We start from the raw sequence: 16,189 nt of genomic DNA, 5'->3' as shown, positions 1-16,189 counted from the left end.
GTCTACACTCTTTTTACGAATGGGATACCTAATTGCCAACTAGCTTAAGTAACATGCCTAGGATAACAATAGCTCAAAGATGGTAGAGTCAGGATTCATATGTTTGTCTGTCTGATTTTGATTTTGGAGCTCTTTCCACAAAATACTTTGTGTAACTGCAGGGAGAAGGACTTCAAACATGAAGAAAAGAGTATCTTGCAGGTTGGATATTGCCTGGAAGAGTCTCCCTAGATTCAGAGGACTTTGTTTACATCTCTAGGCTGCAGTAGCTGGGCTTTTCAAACTGCCTCCTGTGACAAAATAACCAAGTAGTTCTCTCTTGATGTCTTACTAACACCACCTTCCCTGAAAAAGGACTAGAAACAAAATCATAGCAACAAGAGTTGTCACATAACAATAAATGTATGTGACTTACATTCTTATACTTTAAAGACTCAGCCTGAGACCAAAAAAAAAAAAAATAACATAATGCTGTACAAGATTAAAGCATGCTTCATTTGTTATATATAAATATGACCTTGTTAAATAAACACAAGCAAGAAAGATGACAAAAAAAAAAAAAAACACCAAAACAATGCTAACTGTGCTTCTCTTTCAGTGGTGGAATTTCATTTATTTTTACTTTCTGTATTTTCTGGAAATTTGGAAAATGACAAAAATAAGCATGTGTTACTTTCATTACAAAAATTTTAAAGATAGATTCTTTAATGTTGGACAACAATAGTTTTCATTGAGAATAATTGAAATCACAAAAGATCCAAAATTCCTAGATGAGGTTTCTAACCGACCCACCTTTCAGTACTTTTACCCTTGGGGCTGTCAACTGTGACCAGAGGTGAAGTGTATTAACAAAATAGCTTCCACTGATGAACAGAGGAATATGGATGACTCTTGGAACAAGGATGCTGATAGACAGTTCCTTAAGCATCCACTACAGATGCTTCTGCCATCCTTGGTTGGCATCAAATTCAGAGATTACTCCTATTGGCCTTGGAACCTCCAGCCCCCATGACCTTTATGGAGTCATGACTCTGCATCAACCACACATTGGTTAAACACAGAAATGGGTTTCCTCTGAGTGTTTATGAGGCCCCACTCTTACCAGGGAAAGCTGGATGCAGAGTCATACACAGCCAGGAGTCCACACATTACCTCCTAACTGACCCAACCCTGGCATACCCACACTCCGCCAGGAATCCATGGAATGCCATACAGGCACTCTTGGACACATTGCCCTCTGTGTAGGTTTAGAATTCCTTTATCTGAGGAGAAATGTTCCCCCCACTCCTCAACACACACACACACGCACACACACACACACACACACACACGGTACCACTACCACACGTGTGAAGGGCCTGCCTTCCTGAGACTGTAGCTTATGGTTAGCTAATGGTTCAGCTGCTCAGCCCTCAGCCAGCAGGCCCTGTCAGCCTACCAAACCTGCTGCCTAGCTAGCTACCTTCATTTCCTCCAACTAACATTGCATGTTCTACCATCCAGGCAGTTAGGTAATATATCATCTCCATGTAAAAGGCCCTTATGTCTCTCAGTTGGTAACTAATTTAAATAATCTGGTAATTCTTTATGTCCACCATGCTCCCTTCTTATATAACTAGTTTTCTATTATTGGTCAAATTCCACAAATCATGTGCCGTATTGTAATAAATGCCAAACAGTTTCCGCTGGTGATCCTAAATGATTATACCAGGCACACCGTTTAGGAATGAAAATTTTCTCTTTCGTTTATTCCTTTTATTTCTTAAGGACTTTGAGTGAATGATTTGGATATTTTAGTATCTTAGGTTCAAACTGTTGTGATTCTTTTTTTTTTAATATCTTTATTGGAGTATAATTGCTTTACAATGGTGTGTTAGTTTCTGCTGTATAATAAAGTGCATCAACTATATGTATACATATATTCCCATATCCCCTCCCTCTTGCATCTCCCTCCCACCCTCACTACTGCACAGTGATTCTTGAATGTCCACTTTTGTTTTTATTTGCATATAGAACATGCAGATTTTGTAATCCTATCTTAAGAGCTACAGGTTAAAACACTAGTCTACACTTATCTGCTTGGGCCACTAGGTGGTGTACACATATGTCTGTGAACTGTAGGTTAAAGGGATTTGTCACCAAGTTAGATTTAATTCATCACCACAGGAGTGGTACAGACAGTAGGAGCTGTAGGAGTCCAGGAGAGAGCTCTGGTACCAATAATTCTATGAAAAGGGGCAAGGCAGGTTTTATAAAGCAAGGGTCACATGGTCTATAATAATAACAAAACATCAATACAAAGTGCCTGGTGATCCTATGGGTGGGAGTAAAGGAAGGAAGGTCTCCAGAGGAGGTGGATAGATAATATTGCTGCTGAGACGGCAGGAGCAAAATCATAAAGGCAGGAATCCCCAAAGCCGTGACAGGGGGGAAGTCCTGTAGAGGAAGGGGCATGCTTACTTTCCATGCTGATGAATTCCTACCTAACAGGGTTGTTGCAGAGGGAATAATGGAATAGTTGAATCATTAGATGGCATCAAGCATTCCTTTCAGCCTTTGTGCTGGGCAATGGCAATAGAGAGAGGAAATGGCATAGTCTTATCCTCAAGTAAAGACCACATGAGAGAAACAGAAGGAAACAGATCATTAAGACAGAGCATGATACAAAAGTTAGGTTTTACAAGATGCATTGGAAGAACAAAGTGTGAAATATTCTGTTCTGAGGAAAGGAGAGAAGGGGGTTAGGTCTGGGAGCTGAGGTGCAGAGCAGACCTCATGGACGTCTTGAGATGTGAGGAGGGAGCTCCGTGAAGATCTCAGGAGATTAGTTAGAGAGAACAGCGTGAGCAAAGGCATGGGGATTTGAAAGGATAATGTGCATTCCAGGAATGGTTCAGCTGAGTTTAGCGATGTTTACTGAGGGCTATTGTGTGCCATGGACTGCATAATAGATGTTCCAGGCCCTTAAGATGCCCCTCAGCTAGTGAGGAAGACACACAAGCACTGAAAATTGCTGTGTGAGAGGTTAGCTTAAAATTTGTTCTCTTTTAAATTCTCAGCTCTGTCATTTAGCCCCCAGGGTCCTGGCTACAGGCGTGCTCAGAGAACTCTACACCGGAAGGGGAGCCCACAAGCACAGTGTCTGGCTGTATTTGACTCAGAGTCACTGACAGTATTTCAGTCTCACTCACTCATTTTAGAGGTATGAAGTTCAAGGCCGGAGACATAACAGTAAGTTATCCAAAACCACAGAGAGGAGCTAGGACACAAGGCCAGGTCTGTCCGTGTTCCTGTCAGGTTTTCTTCCCTTTTTTCTCTACTGGACCCCGGACACAGAATCACCATTTAGAGATAGATCTTAATGAGGAAATAGACACTTTTCAGATAAATGGACCTCCTTCACCAACGGCGATTGCCACAAAACCAAGCTTATGGAAAAGTAGGACAGATTGTCTTCCTTCCTCATGTATGAGGGAAGGGCCTAGCCTCACAGGCTGGCCTTGGCAAAGGCAGCGTGAGCCAGTTGTCCCACTAGCCTGGTTCTGTGATTGGGAGAGCAGGCAGTCTGGCTCCAGCAGTCCTTCTAGCTTGCATATGTGGGGGTGTGTTTCATTTCAGCACGAGGATGTGTGCTCACAGTGGAGGTCAGTGACATCTTGGAGTTGCACTGTTGCTTGAAAATGTCAACTGGAATGAATTATGAGCTGGCAGTAAAACAGGGATGCGTGATTAAGACGGCTATGAAAGGCTACAGACCTGCTTTTAGGGCCCTGAAAAATCATTAGAGAGAGGGATAGAGAGAGAGAGAGATAGAGATAGATAGAGATAGAGAGATCTTAAAGAGGTTTTGACTGGGACAGATCAAATTTAAATGGAAGAGGAGGGGACTACAAGGGCCAGGAGATTTGAGACCAGGTCTTATAAGGAAAAGGTGAAGGAACTGGGAATATTTAACCAGGAGGGAAGATGACACAGATCTTCTTCAGACCTCCAAGCTCGTCATGGGCTGAAGCAGCTAGAAACAGGGATGATTTCTTAAGGAAGCAGCTTTTAACCCTGCTCAAAGTAGAGCTGTTTAGGGACACGGGTTCGATGGCTTGTCGGGGAACTAAAATCCCACATGCCGTGTGGCATGGCCAAAAAAAACAGAAAAAAAAATTTTAACTGACAAAACGTGAGTTCCCTGTCAGGCAAAATGATAAAACAGAATCAGTTCATACAACTGGTGGGGACATTGCTGAGGGGATTCCTATACTGGTGGCAGGTCAGACTCAATGACCTTTGAGCTCTGGTACCAATAATTCTATGAAAAGGGGCAAGGCAGGTTTTATAAAGCAAGGGTCACATGGTCTATAATAATAACAAAACATCAATACAAAAATAGCTCTTTTTATTAAGCACCTATTAAGTACCAGGCATCATGCTAAGTGATTTACTGTGCGTGATCGTATATTGGACTTTCAAGCCAAGATTAGAACTGACTGAATTCTAATCCTGGCTCTCTCATTCAATGAAGATGTGGTCTTAGGCAGGTAATTTCTCCTGTCTGAACCCCATGTCCCTCTGTTGTACATTACCAACCCTGTAGGATTGCCAAGAGTGTAAGAAGAAATGACACATCAAAGTACCTGGTACTGTGCCTGGCCTATATTCAGTACTCAAAAAATGTTGCTGCCTTCTCCTTTCTGCTTAAGCAGAATTTCAGGAAGCCATTCTAGGGGAGAGGCAAGATAAAGAGGGAAATGTAGGTGAGGTGAAATATGGCAAAGGACCCGCTGGATGAAGTACCAGATAATCAGAAGCTCCTGCAATGTGTATCCTTGAAGCAGTGGTTCTCAAAGTGAAGTTTGTTAGGACCCCTTTTTAAGAAAAAAAAAACTACATATTAATGGAAATGGCTATTAATAGAAAATCAAGTGAAGGAAAGAGACAGAGGTTGACTGAGGCTTAAGGAATCCTGCCTTGTCTTTAAGAGAGTTGCTTACCACTGCCCCATCCTCAGCCTACAATACCCTCTTCTCCACCCTCAGGTTCCCTTGACATCCGTTTCAGGACTAGCCTTCTCCATAAGTATGGTGTGATAGGGGGCGAGCCAACTGAGATATTGACCACCTCAGCCCTTGGGGCCAAGGCTAGTTGCCTCCAAACTTCATCTATATGGGCTAGTGTACCTGACAAATATTATTTTCTTTGAATGTTGTATGGTACAGAGAGATGAGGATTCAGTTAGAAAAGTAATGGTTTGTTCATCAGTAATTGAAATTGTCATAGCATTGTTGAGCAGATTTAATACATAAACCAGCCCCCAGGAGTATCTTGGTTAGTAAGGAGTATCAGGAGGGTGACAGTGACTTAAGGACCCAAGGCAAAGAGGGATGCCAGGATATCAGGCACTTAACCAGGACAGCCAGTGTGACCAAAGAGAAATCTGAGGCTGCCTGGTACGGAGGAGGAGCCATGGCTGGGAGTCTGGAAAGGGACTTTCTTTGTGGCTATAGGTAAGCCACGTTCCTCTCAGGACTTCATTTTCCCGAAGTATAAGATAGGTCTGACTGGAAGGTCTCTAAGGCCCTTTCGGCTCTGGCCAGAAAGGCTATGCGTTCCCCCTTGTTTCTAGGGTGCAAGGCCTCCCTGCAGGACTGTGAGACCACGTCCTCCGCAATACAGCCTGCTGTGCGTGTCTGAACATCCCCTTTGCACGTTCACCCTGACCTGCTAAGCAACGAGTTTGCCTCTGGCTTGAATCAGCGCTCTCACATGTGTTTTCTTTTGCAGCAACAGCGGCACCTAGACCTCCTGACGATAACCAGCCCTGGTGAGTAGGTGTGGCCATTCTGCTTGGGCTTTTCCCTGATTTCCCAGAGTGATGCCTGGTTGTCTATCCAAATGCAATTCCTGCCCTCCTCCTTTGGCTTCCTGAATGAACAGCAGAGTTCTTGTGTCATGAATGATCCTTCTCCCCCATCCTCTACCCCACAGGCGGTTTCTTTTCTCTTCCCCAGCTCTGTGCCGCCTTGTCTTGACTCTGCAGATGGCAGGGTTGGTACTATGATGTTGCTGCCTATTCCAGGGCCAGGTTCTCCCCAGATCACTCAGTGGGTCCAGGTGTCAAGGAAGTGCCCTGGTCTCCTGAGAAATAAGCTTGAAGATCATGGGGAATGGGGAAACTGCTTGGTAGATGGCATGGAATGAAGGGAGGACAGTTAATGAGGAAAGGCCCGTCTGGGGAAGTGACCAGGTTTGGTCTCCTGTGACTCTTGTCACTCACCTTTAGGAAGGACAAGTCCCACAACAAAGCTATGGCCCTGGGATTTAAAGCTCCTTTCCTTCCTCTCGGTCTGGCATATAGCCCAGAGAAAAGTTGAGCAGTTTAGTTTTACCAGAAGGTATTTTATTTCAGTTTGGGAACTTGAGGCAAAACTGGCCAACAAGAGATGCTGTTCTGTCTTGGAATCCAAGGAGATGATGGTGCCAGCAGTGAGCATTCAAGAGTGGGTGTGGTGGTCCATCTTCATTCATTGGTGATGTTCTAAATATTTAATGGCCCCGGTGGCCCTCTACTGTGCTGGGCATTGACACTTTGTTTACCGGACTGTGGGGAGATGGCATCCTGAGGAAGGGACTGGTGTGGGGGGGGTGGTCACATGGCAGGGTTGGGGAGCTCTAGGAGTGGCTAATTACCAATAAATATGGAGGTATTTCAGTATTTTAGTAACCAATATAGCTGTACCACGTCATCCTGCCTACCACCCAGCCTGTTGCTGTGTCCAGGGCCAATTGGCTCACAAGGAGATTGAGAAATTGTCCTCTGCAGGCACTATCTTAGCCCAAAGGCTGGTTATCTGTCTATGTAACTGGGATATAAGACAATGACTGCAAATGGAATTTGCATCCACCCAGTTCAGGTGGCCTTACTACATTTCCACCTGATAGATCTCTTTGAACTTGGGACTTCAGAAGAACAAAGATGAACTGGTTTGAAAACGTTCAGTCTAACCCATAGAATGAACTGTGTTTAACAAGTATCTAATTAACATATATAGAAATTCCAAATCATGGGCTAATAATATTAGAATGGCTCAGTTGTGTGACCTACCAATCCCTTCCCACTAAGGTGTTGGTAAGTGATTATCTTTGGCCCGTCCGTCCGGTTAGTTGCTTTCCTTCATGATTGTTTTCCGTTCTGCTCCACAAATGCTGACCCAGATTGCCTGCTTTCACATCCCAGTCTCATCTGGTCACACCCTGATATGATGCCGACATGTGAATTGGAGAGGTTTCTTGATCCGTCTTCAGTTGCTTCAGAAGGAGACTTTTAGACTCTGTTAACTGCATTTCTTTTGCACCAGCTCTTTCCGTTCCTAATTGCTACTGCACAAATTCAAGCAGGAATAGTTGTGACTCTCAGTGCACTCTTTTTGGGCAAACTGTTAAGCACTGCCAGAGTTTGGAATGGTTTATAATTTTCCCTACTCTTAGATGAGAAAAGACTATTTTCTGGGTCAAAGCTTCTCAAAAGTCATGTTGCGTCACACGAGTATACAGTACTGCAAGTAGGCTACATTTGTGTGATATTGTAAGATATACACTCGTGATATATTGATCCACTCATCTCTCAGGGGTACAGGTGGGTCCCAGGATAACTGAGCTGCCAAGGTGGTAGCCTCTACTCCAGTGTACCAAGTGTTATCCATGTGTGTCATGACTTGGAAAGGTTAGGAAAGACCATTAGGCTGTGTATTACCTGAACAACTCTAGTCCATGTCAGAATCACTTCCCTCTACTGTCAATAACTGTCTCTCACTTTCAAAGTCATCTCCATTCCCCACCTCACCAGAAGCTGCTACAGCTAGCAAGGGGCATGCTACCTCTCTGGGGATGCCAGTGGGAGGTACCAGCTTGTTTGCACTCGTCACCAGACCATCCTCAACACAGAACTGCAGTCTGATTCTGCCACTCCTCATCAGCTAGGAGCCTTCAGAAATGCTGGCTGGGAATTTGGAAGCCTTAAAAACCTGTGTTATCTTCTTTAAACTCTTATTTTGTTCATCGTGAATAATTTTGCATTCACAGAAAAGAGTAGAGATAAAATGAGGAGTCATTTATTGCCCCCCTCACCACCAAACAGCTTGGCTTTATCATATCAACATAGTGCCATATGTGCTACAGAGGCCCCTATTAAAAAAATTATAGATCTAGTTGAGACTTTTCTGTACTCCTAGCTGATTGCATCTCTCTCCCTTCACTCTATAGGTAATCACCGTAATAAATTCAATGATTTTCTATATCTATATATCCAAAAATGTGACTGGTATAACTGGTATTGTTTTACAAATTCCTATAAGTGATGTCACACTATAAATGTCATACTGAACTTTTCCCTTACTTATTATACTGTAGAGATTAATTCCTGTGAATACAGGTAGCTCTGGTTCAATCATTTTAACTGCTATGATTACATAGCAATTATGATTACATCACAATTTCTTTTTCCATTTTATTGATCATAATTTAGGTTACTTCCAGTTTTTTTGCAATTTTAAATAATACTACTTGGAGCATTTTTTGCATAAGTATGAGAATTTATCTAGAGCATATAACTAGGAGAGGAATTACTGATTGCATGCATCTTCAAATTTACTGTATAATGGCTAGTTGTTTTCTAAAGTAGTTGAACAAATTTATACTTCAAAGTATAAGAACAGCAAAGTATAATAGTTTCCATTTCTCTGAATCCTCCACACTTGGAATCATCAGACATAAATTTTTACCAGTCATCATGATAAATGTAAAATGTTATCCCATTGTTTTTATAATATGTGTTTCCCTGATTACTGGTGGGGTTTAATATCTTTTTGTATGTTTATTGGCCACTTTGCTTTCTTCTGTGAACTGACTTTTCATATCATTTTTCAATTTTCTCTTGGGTTGTTTCTTTTTATTGACTTCTAATTCTTTGTTATTCTGCATGTTGATACTTTGTCACTTAACATGCATTGCAAATATCTTACCCCAGATGGTGGCCTGTGTTTTTTGATTTATGATGTATTTTGATTTATGGAAGGGTTTTTTTTTTATTTTAATGTAGTTGAATGTATGAATATTGCTTTATGAACTTTGCTTTTATGACTTATTTAAGAAATCCTTCCCTACCTGAATATCATATTCTCCTGTATTCTAAAAATTATCAAGTTTTACATCACACTTGGGTATTTATCTCATTTAGGACTGATCATTGTGTATGATATGAGCTGGGGATTTAATTTGTTGTTTACATGTGGATAACCCATTATCTCAGTGTCATTCAACAACTAGTTCATTCTTTCTTCCACTTATTAGCAACTACACATGATGATGATGATGATGAAGAGCCAATTGACTTTTCCTACACAGCTTATAAATTTTTGTGTTCTCCTGTTTATTGCATCTCAAGATTTTCCTGTTACCTTATTAAAGTAGACCCCTTAATAACTGTTTTAGTGAGAGTCCATGAGAAACGATCTTAATCTATATATGTTCTTATTTTGACTTATCTTTGGGATGATAGTTTGGCAAGGTATAAATTCTAGCTTGAGGAGGACTTCCCTTCATTCTTTGAACTTTTTTTTTTCATTTTTTTCTGACATCCACAGTTGCTAATAAGAAGTCTGCCATTATTTGTTTATGGTAATTTATCTTTTCTTGGGTAGGTTTAAAGACTTTCCTTTTGATCTTCATGCTCTGCTTTTGCACTTTAATGTGTCTGGATGTGAATTTATTTCTGTTTACCCTGCTTGGTACTCTGAGTAGTCTTTCTACCTGAGAGTCTATGTCTGTCTTTATTTTTTTTTGTTTTTTTGTTTTTTTGTGTGTGTGTGGTACACGGGCCTCTCACTGTTGTGGCCTCTCCCGTTGCGGAACACAGGCTCCGGACGCACAGGCTCAGCGGCCATGGCTCACGGGCCCAGCCGCTCCACGGCACGTGGGATCTTCCCGGACTGGGGCACGAACCCGTGTCCCCTGTATCAGCAGGCGGACTCTCAACCACTGTGCCACCAGGGAAGCCCCTATGTCTTTAATTCTGAGAAATTATTGGCAAATTATCCCTTCAAAGATTGCCTTTTCTTCATTCCTTTGATTCTCTTCTTCAATAATTTCTATTAGATGAATGTTGGAGTCTCTCAAGTGGCCCTCCATGATTTTTTACTAATTTTTCATAATTTTTAGCATTTTATTTTACTGCACTGATTCTGAGTTCCCCACAAGTAACTTGAATTCATAAATTCACTTTTTGACCATATCTAGTCTGGATTATTTTCCTGTCTTTTTCAATATTTCAGTGATTATTTTTAATTTCCAAGATTTCTAATTTTGTGCATATCCACCTGCTCTTGTTTTATTTCTGCCTGTTCTGTTTCATAATTTCTTATTCTGTTTTAACATTTTCATTTGTTTCTTCGAACATCTTCAATATGCTTATTTTAAAATCTTTGTTCTATAAAATAAGTTTCATCTGGAGTGAATTCAAGTTATAACTGTTGATTTTATTTAGTATCATTTTTAGCATTTAATTTCTTCATGTGTTTTGAAATTTTACTTTGTAATATCACTTTGAGAAGGAAGTTTTCTGTTACTCTCTCTCCCCAGCCCTGACCACCACCACCACCCCTCCCCCCCACCCCTGCAAACTCCCACTATGCTCACATATCCCTATATGGTGGATTTTGCAGTTGACTCTACCCGTATTTTCAGTATAGGACCTGGTAAATATTGGGGATATGGAGAACTGGTGACAAAAAGTCAGCAGGATAGTATAACTTTGCTTCTGTTTCTTTTGTCTATATTCCTTGCCTCTCTAGGCCTACAGCACACAGGAGCTGTCTGTGTGCTGTAGGCCTAGAGAGGCAAGGAATATAGACAAAGGAAACAGAAGCAAAGTTTCTGCAGCAGCCTTTTTTTTTCCTAGGCTTCTTTCATAACAGGGGAGCCCCACCCTAGATCCTTGTTCTAAGCAGAAGACCTTTTCTCTGATCCTCATCTCCTATAGAGCATTTTAGGAGGCTCATAGGAGTCCAACTTTCAGCTGCTACTGCCTGCTGCTATATCCAGATCTCAACAAACAAGTAGCCTCAGGAGCATGTATCCTTTTGCATTTCTGTACTTTTCAGCTTCATGGAGATATGTCTCTTGCAGTGGAGCCCAACTACATATTTTCATTTCTTTTTTTCATATATTATTCAATATTACTATTTGATGGGAATGAATGGGCTTATTGAAGCATGAACTTATTTAGTCATGTGGCCCAGAAGTCCAACTACAGTTTTTTTCTTACTTTTTGGAAAGTTTATTCTCCTATAACCTCTTCAGCAGAAGGGAGGCAGTATGAGGAAATATTTTTCTCCTATCCAAGTGAGACTTTTATCACCAGATTGATGAAAGAGACTGTTATTTTTTGGGACTTCCCTGGTGGTCCAGTGGGTAAGACTCCGCGCTCACAACGTAGGGGGCCCAGGTTTGATCCCTGGTTGGGGAACTAGATCCCGCGTGCATCCCTCAACTAAGAGTCTGCATGCCGTGGCTAAGAATCCGCATGCCACAACTAAGAAGTCTGCATGTCACAACTAAAGATCCCTCATACCACAATGAAGGTCCCTCATGCTGTGACTAAGACCCAGCGCAGCCAAAATAAATAATAAATAAATAAATGTTTTTAAAAAAGAGAGACAGTTACTTTTTGCATGTGTATATACAAACATATATGTAATTTAAAAAATAAAATTATAATGATCCTATATAAAATATATAGGAATATAATGTGAACATTTTTTTAATATTGTTAAACATTCTCAGAGGGACTTTTATATAGCTGAAAAGCATTCTATATTAAATTTATCTATTATTGTATATTAAATTGTCCCTGATGATTTAATTATAAATAATACCACAGTGAACATTCTTGTATAAAGATTTTTGTGTGCATCTTTAATTATTTCTTTAGGAAAAATTCCTAGAATGAGAATTACTAAGAAAAGTTATACATAGTTCACTAATCATGACAGACTAACTCACACCAAAGTAATAATGACATCAAAATTAGAGAGACTTAAAAAGTAAAGGTTTATTTGTTACATTTGGTACATGTCTCTCATGGATTGGAGTCGGTTCTGCTCTACTTCATCTTTACTCTGGCACCCAGGCTGACCAAGCATCCTTTATTTGGAACATTGCTCTATGTCTTAGTTTGGGTTCCCTAAGAAGCAGAACTTGAGACAAAGATTTTCATGCAAGTAGTTTATTTGGGAGGTGATCCCAGAGACCTTGGCGGGAGGTAGGGAAGTGATACAAGAAAATGAAGAAAGCTAAGAAAGGTTCGTTATCAAGCAAGCTACCACTGACGGCAAGTGGAATTTAATCCTACAGGGAAACCCTGGAAGTCAGTGTGGAAAATAAACCTCAGAGTTATCCCTTAGGGGCAAAGGAGTGGGAGAGAGGGTGGGGGTGTTAATTCCCTGACACTTCCAATCTGCTCAATGTATGGACATAGCAGATTCCAGTGGCCCAAGAAAGCCCTCAGGAGAGGTTTGCAGATGTCGGCAATTGGAAAGTATTCAATATGTGCAGAAATAATAAGTGCCGGGAGAATATGTGAGGTTGCAGAAAAGTGCTGACAGCACCTGCCATATGGGTAGTCATGGCAGAGGGAAAAGGGAGAGATGGTGAGCCATGTACCTTCTCTTAAAAATTTTTAGAAGGGGTCACTTTTTCCCAGATTTCCTATATCAAAGCAGTCATATGACCACTTCTAATTCAACAAGGTAGAGATGCAGAATCTTCCTACAGGGAAGGGCACTGCATTGAGAAGAGCTAGAATATTTGGCCATGATGATTATATCTTTTCACACTTCTAGAAAGATTTTGTGTTCCCACCATCAAGTTAAAAGTGCTGGTCATAGCTTTAAAAAAAATAACACCTTTATTGAGATATAATTCATATGCAATAAAATTCATCCTTTAAAGGACACCATTTAGTGGTTTTCAGTACATTCACAGAATTGTACAATCATAACCACTAATTCCAGAACATTATTACTACTCCAAAAAGGAACTCTGTACCCATTCGCAGCCACCCCCCATTTTTGCCTTCCCCTAGGCCCTGGCAACCACTAATTTACTTTCTATCTCTGTGGGTTTGCCTATTCTAGACATCTCATATAAATGGAATTGTACAGTATGTGGCCTTTTGTGACCGGATTTTTTTCACTTAGCATGATGTTTTCAAGGTCCGTCCATATTATAGCATGTAGCAGTACTCCATTCCTTTTTCTTGCCAAATAATATTCCATTGTATGGATGTATCACAGCTTGCTTACCCATTCATCTAGTGATGGACATTTCAGTTGTTTACATTTTTGGCTACTGTAAATAATGCTGCCATAGATGTTTGTGAGCAAGTAAAAACTATTTTTTCATTCTCTTGGACATATACCTAGGAATGGAATGGCTGGATCATTTGGTAAATGTTAAGGTAAACATTTTGAGAAACTGCCCCTGTTTTCTAAAGTAGCTGTGCCATTTTGCATTCTCATCAGCAATGTAAGATGTTTCTAATTTCTCTGCATCCTCTCTTGTGATCTGTCTTTTGATTATAGTCATCCTAGTGGGTGTAAAGTGGTATCTCACAGTAGTTTGGGTTTGCATTTTCCTAAAGACTTATGACGTTGAACATATTTTCACGTGCTTATTGGCCATTTGTATATCTTCTTTGGAGAAATGTTTAGTCAAGTTATTTTCCCTTACTCATTTAAATTAGGTTATATTTTGTCTTTTTATTGTTGAGTTGTAAGAGTTTTTAAATGTATACTCTGAGTACAGATACATGATTTGCAAATATGTTTTCTGTTCTGTGGGTTGTCTTTTCACTTGCTTGATGTTCTTTAAAGCCAAAATTTTTTTTTATTTTGATGAAAGTTCAATTTATCTATTTTGTTGCTTTTGTTGCTTATACTTCTGGTATCACATCCAAGAAAACATTGCCTAATGTCACAAAGATGTACTCCTATGAGTTAATTTTTATATGATATAAGACTCCAATTTGTCTCTTTTGCATGTGATTGTCCAGTTTTGCTAGCACCATTTGTTGAAAAAAAACCCTGTTCTTTCCCCTGTTGATTTATCTTGGCACCCTTGTCAAATGGTCATTAACTTTTTGATGACATAGACTAAAAGGACAGCATTTAGGAAGTATCTAAATGTTGGCACTCAGTGCCAGAACTGTGTTAGGCGCTCTACATGTATTTTTCATATAATTCTCCCCACTGTCCCATAGGCAGGCATTATCTTTCCTGATTGCAAATGAGAAAGGAAGGTGCTGCTCCATTAGAATTGCCCACATAAATACATTTAATAAGTGAGTGATGGAGTCAGGATTCAAATACAGATCTGTCTGATCCTAAATCCTTTACCTTTTCTACTGCTATGTATAAATATTACTTCATGTGTGATATTGGCCCACAGAGTCTTCTTTCTCAGACAGAATTAAAGCTGACCTACTTTGCTGGTGATAAGGAAAGTCTGAAATGTTGGGGACATCATAGTCATGGGGCTTTTCCACTAACTAGGCTGCATTCTGAAGAGACAATTGATTTCCTTAAAATATCACAGAAACTTCCAGAAAAAAATCACAGATTTGTTCCTGATTGCAAATATCCACACAAAAAAATGTATCCCCTCTTAACCTTGTTAAAACAATACCTATGTGAAACGGTGACTGAACCTGCTGACCATTACATGACAACTTTGGGCTTTGTCTCCAGTTAAAGTCCCCCATGATGTACCTGTAGCCCCTCTGAAGACTAAAGGAACAAGAGAGGCCAAACTAGCCATTATTCCTGCTTCATGGACATTTTTAGAGCCAGCAAAGCCTATGGAGCCAGTCCAGAGGGGCCAGGACCAGATGTGAAGCCAAGCCAGGGTGCTCCCGACCTCACGGCCAGAAAGTTAGCAGCACAGTGAATACACACAGAGAGGATGGTTCAAAAAATGCATGCACTTCATTAAAACAACTTTAAAGAGATCTTTAAAGGAGATAAACAAATTACTCCTAGCCCCACAGCCTTAGCACAATAAAAAACCTAATTCTATTTATACATTTTTCCCTTTCAGTTCTTGTCTATATGCAGAAACATATTTACATAATTGCAACCACAGTAAGTTTTTATGTACATCTTTTTTCACTTAACATTATTTCATAAACAATCTTCATGTTGCGATGTAGTTTGCATATTTACCATCTTTTTATAATAACTTTCTCTATTAAAAAATTGCACATGCCCATAGTACAAATTTTGAAAAACACAGATAAGTTAAAAAGATGAAATATCAGTTATCTCCCAGAGGCAATCACTGTTTAATATTTTAATACATTTACTTCTTTGCCTTTTTTTCTATGCATGTATAATTTTGTTTTACATAGTTGAGATCATATAGAATATAAAATTTTATCCTGATTTTTCACTTAATATTACAACAGAAATATTTTCCCATGCCAATGATATTGGATATTTGACTTGATTTTAGTTTTTCCATCTTATGAATAATTTATCAACCTTTGTGTATATAGCTGTGTCTACATTTTAGCTTATTGTCTTAAGATAAATTAGTAGGGATGGAATTACTAGATCCATGAGCATTTTAAAGGCACACTTATTCTTAAAAGCTCTACTCTCTTCCATCTTTTAAACGTAACCTGGTTTACAAAAATACACGTCTTATTGTTGTGCATTTGTGTTACTTCCAGATGTTTTTCTCTTATAAATGACTCTACCGTAAAATTATTTGTGAAAAAAGCTTTTACTTCTTTTGCATAAGTTTTTTATCTGGCTGTTTTCAAAGTATAATTGCTGGACCAAAGAGCATTAATATGTTTAAGGAATTATTAAGTCTTACTGCCAACTCATTTTCCAGAAAGGTTGTATCAGTTTACATTCCCACTTCCAGCCAGAGAACAGGAACTAGGCTTAACAGATACAGAGCAGGATGCCAGCCTTACCTGGGAGTCAACTTTCAACAGTAGTCAAAGTATGGATCCAGGTAGACCTGGGTTCCAATCTTGATTCTCCCACTTCTTGGCTCCAAGCTCTTAAGAAAATTATTTAACTACTTTGTGGCTTAGTTTTTCATTAAATATGGATGGTTACACCTACTTCACAGG

At 39.9% G+C, this 16,189-nt stretch overlaps 1 protein-coding gene across 4 annotated transcripts in view; it reads left to right on the top strand.

Moving 5' to 3' along the window:
* Positions 1-16,189, top strand: part of LOC307188045 (BEN domain-containing protein 5) — a gene marked incomplete at its 3' end in the record, with an annotated part of 1,401,459 nt that overhangs the window by 1,041,966 nt on the left and 343,304 nt on the right. For all 4 annotated transcript variants that reach the window (XM_079924747.1, XM_079924746.1, XM_079924745.1 and 1 more), the window contains one exon: positions 5,776-5,815. In XM_079924747.1, coding sequence (XP_079780873.1) covers positions 5,776-5,815 — 40 coding nt within the window. The remainder of the gene's footprint in view (positions 1-5,775; positions 5,816-16,189) is intronic.

The sequence above is a fragment of the Stenella coeruleoalba genome (genome assembly GCF_951394435.1).
Source record: "Stenella coeruleoalba genome assembly, chromosome: 1".
Classification (NCBI taxonomy): Eukaryota; Metazoa; Chordata; class Mammalia; order Artiodactyla; family Delphinidae; genus Stenella; species Stenella coeruleoalba.
Note: the sequence above shows the minus strand (reverse complement) of the source record. Positions and strands in the feature narration are given on the sequence as shown.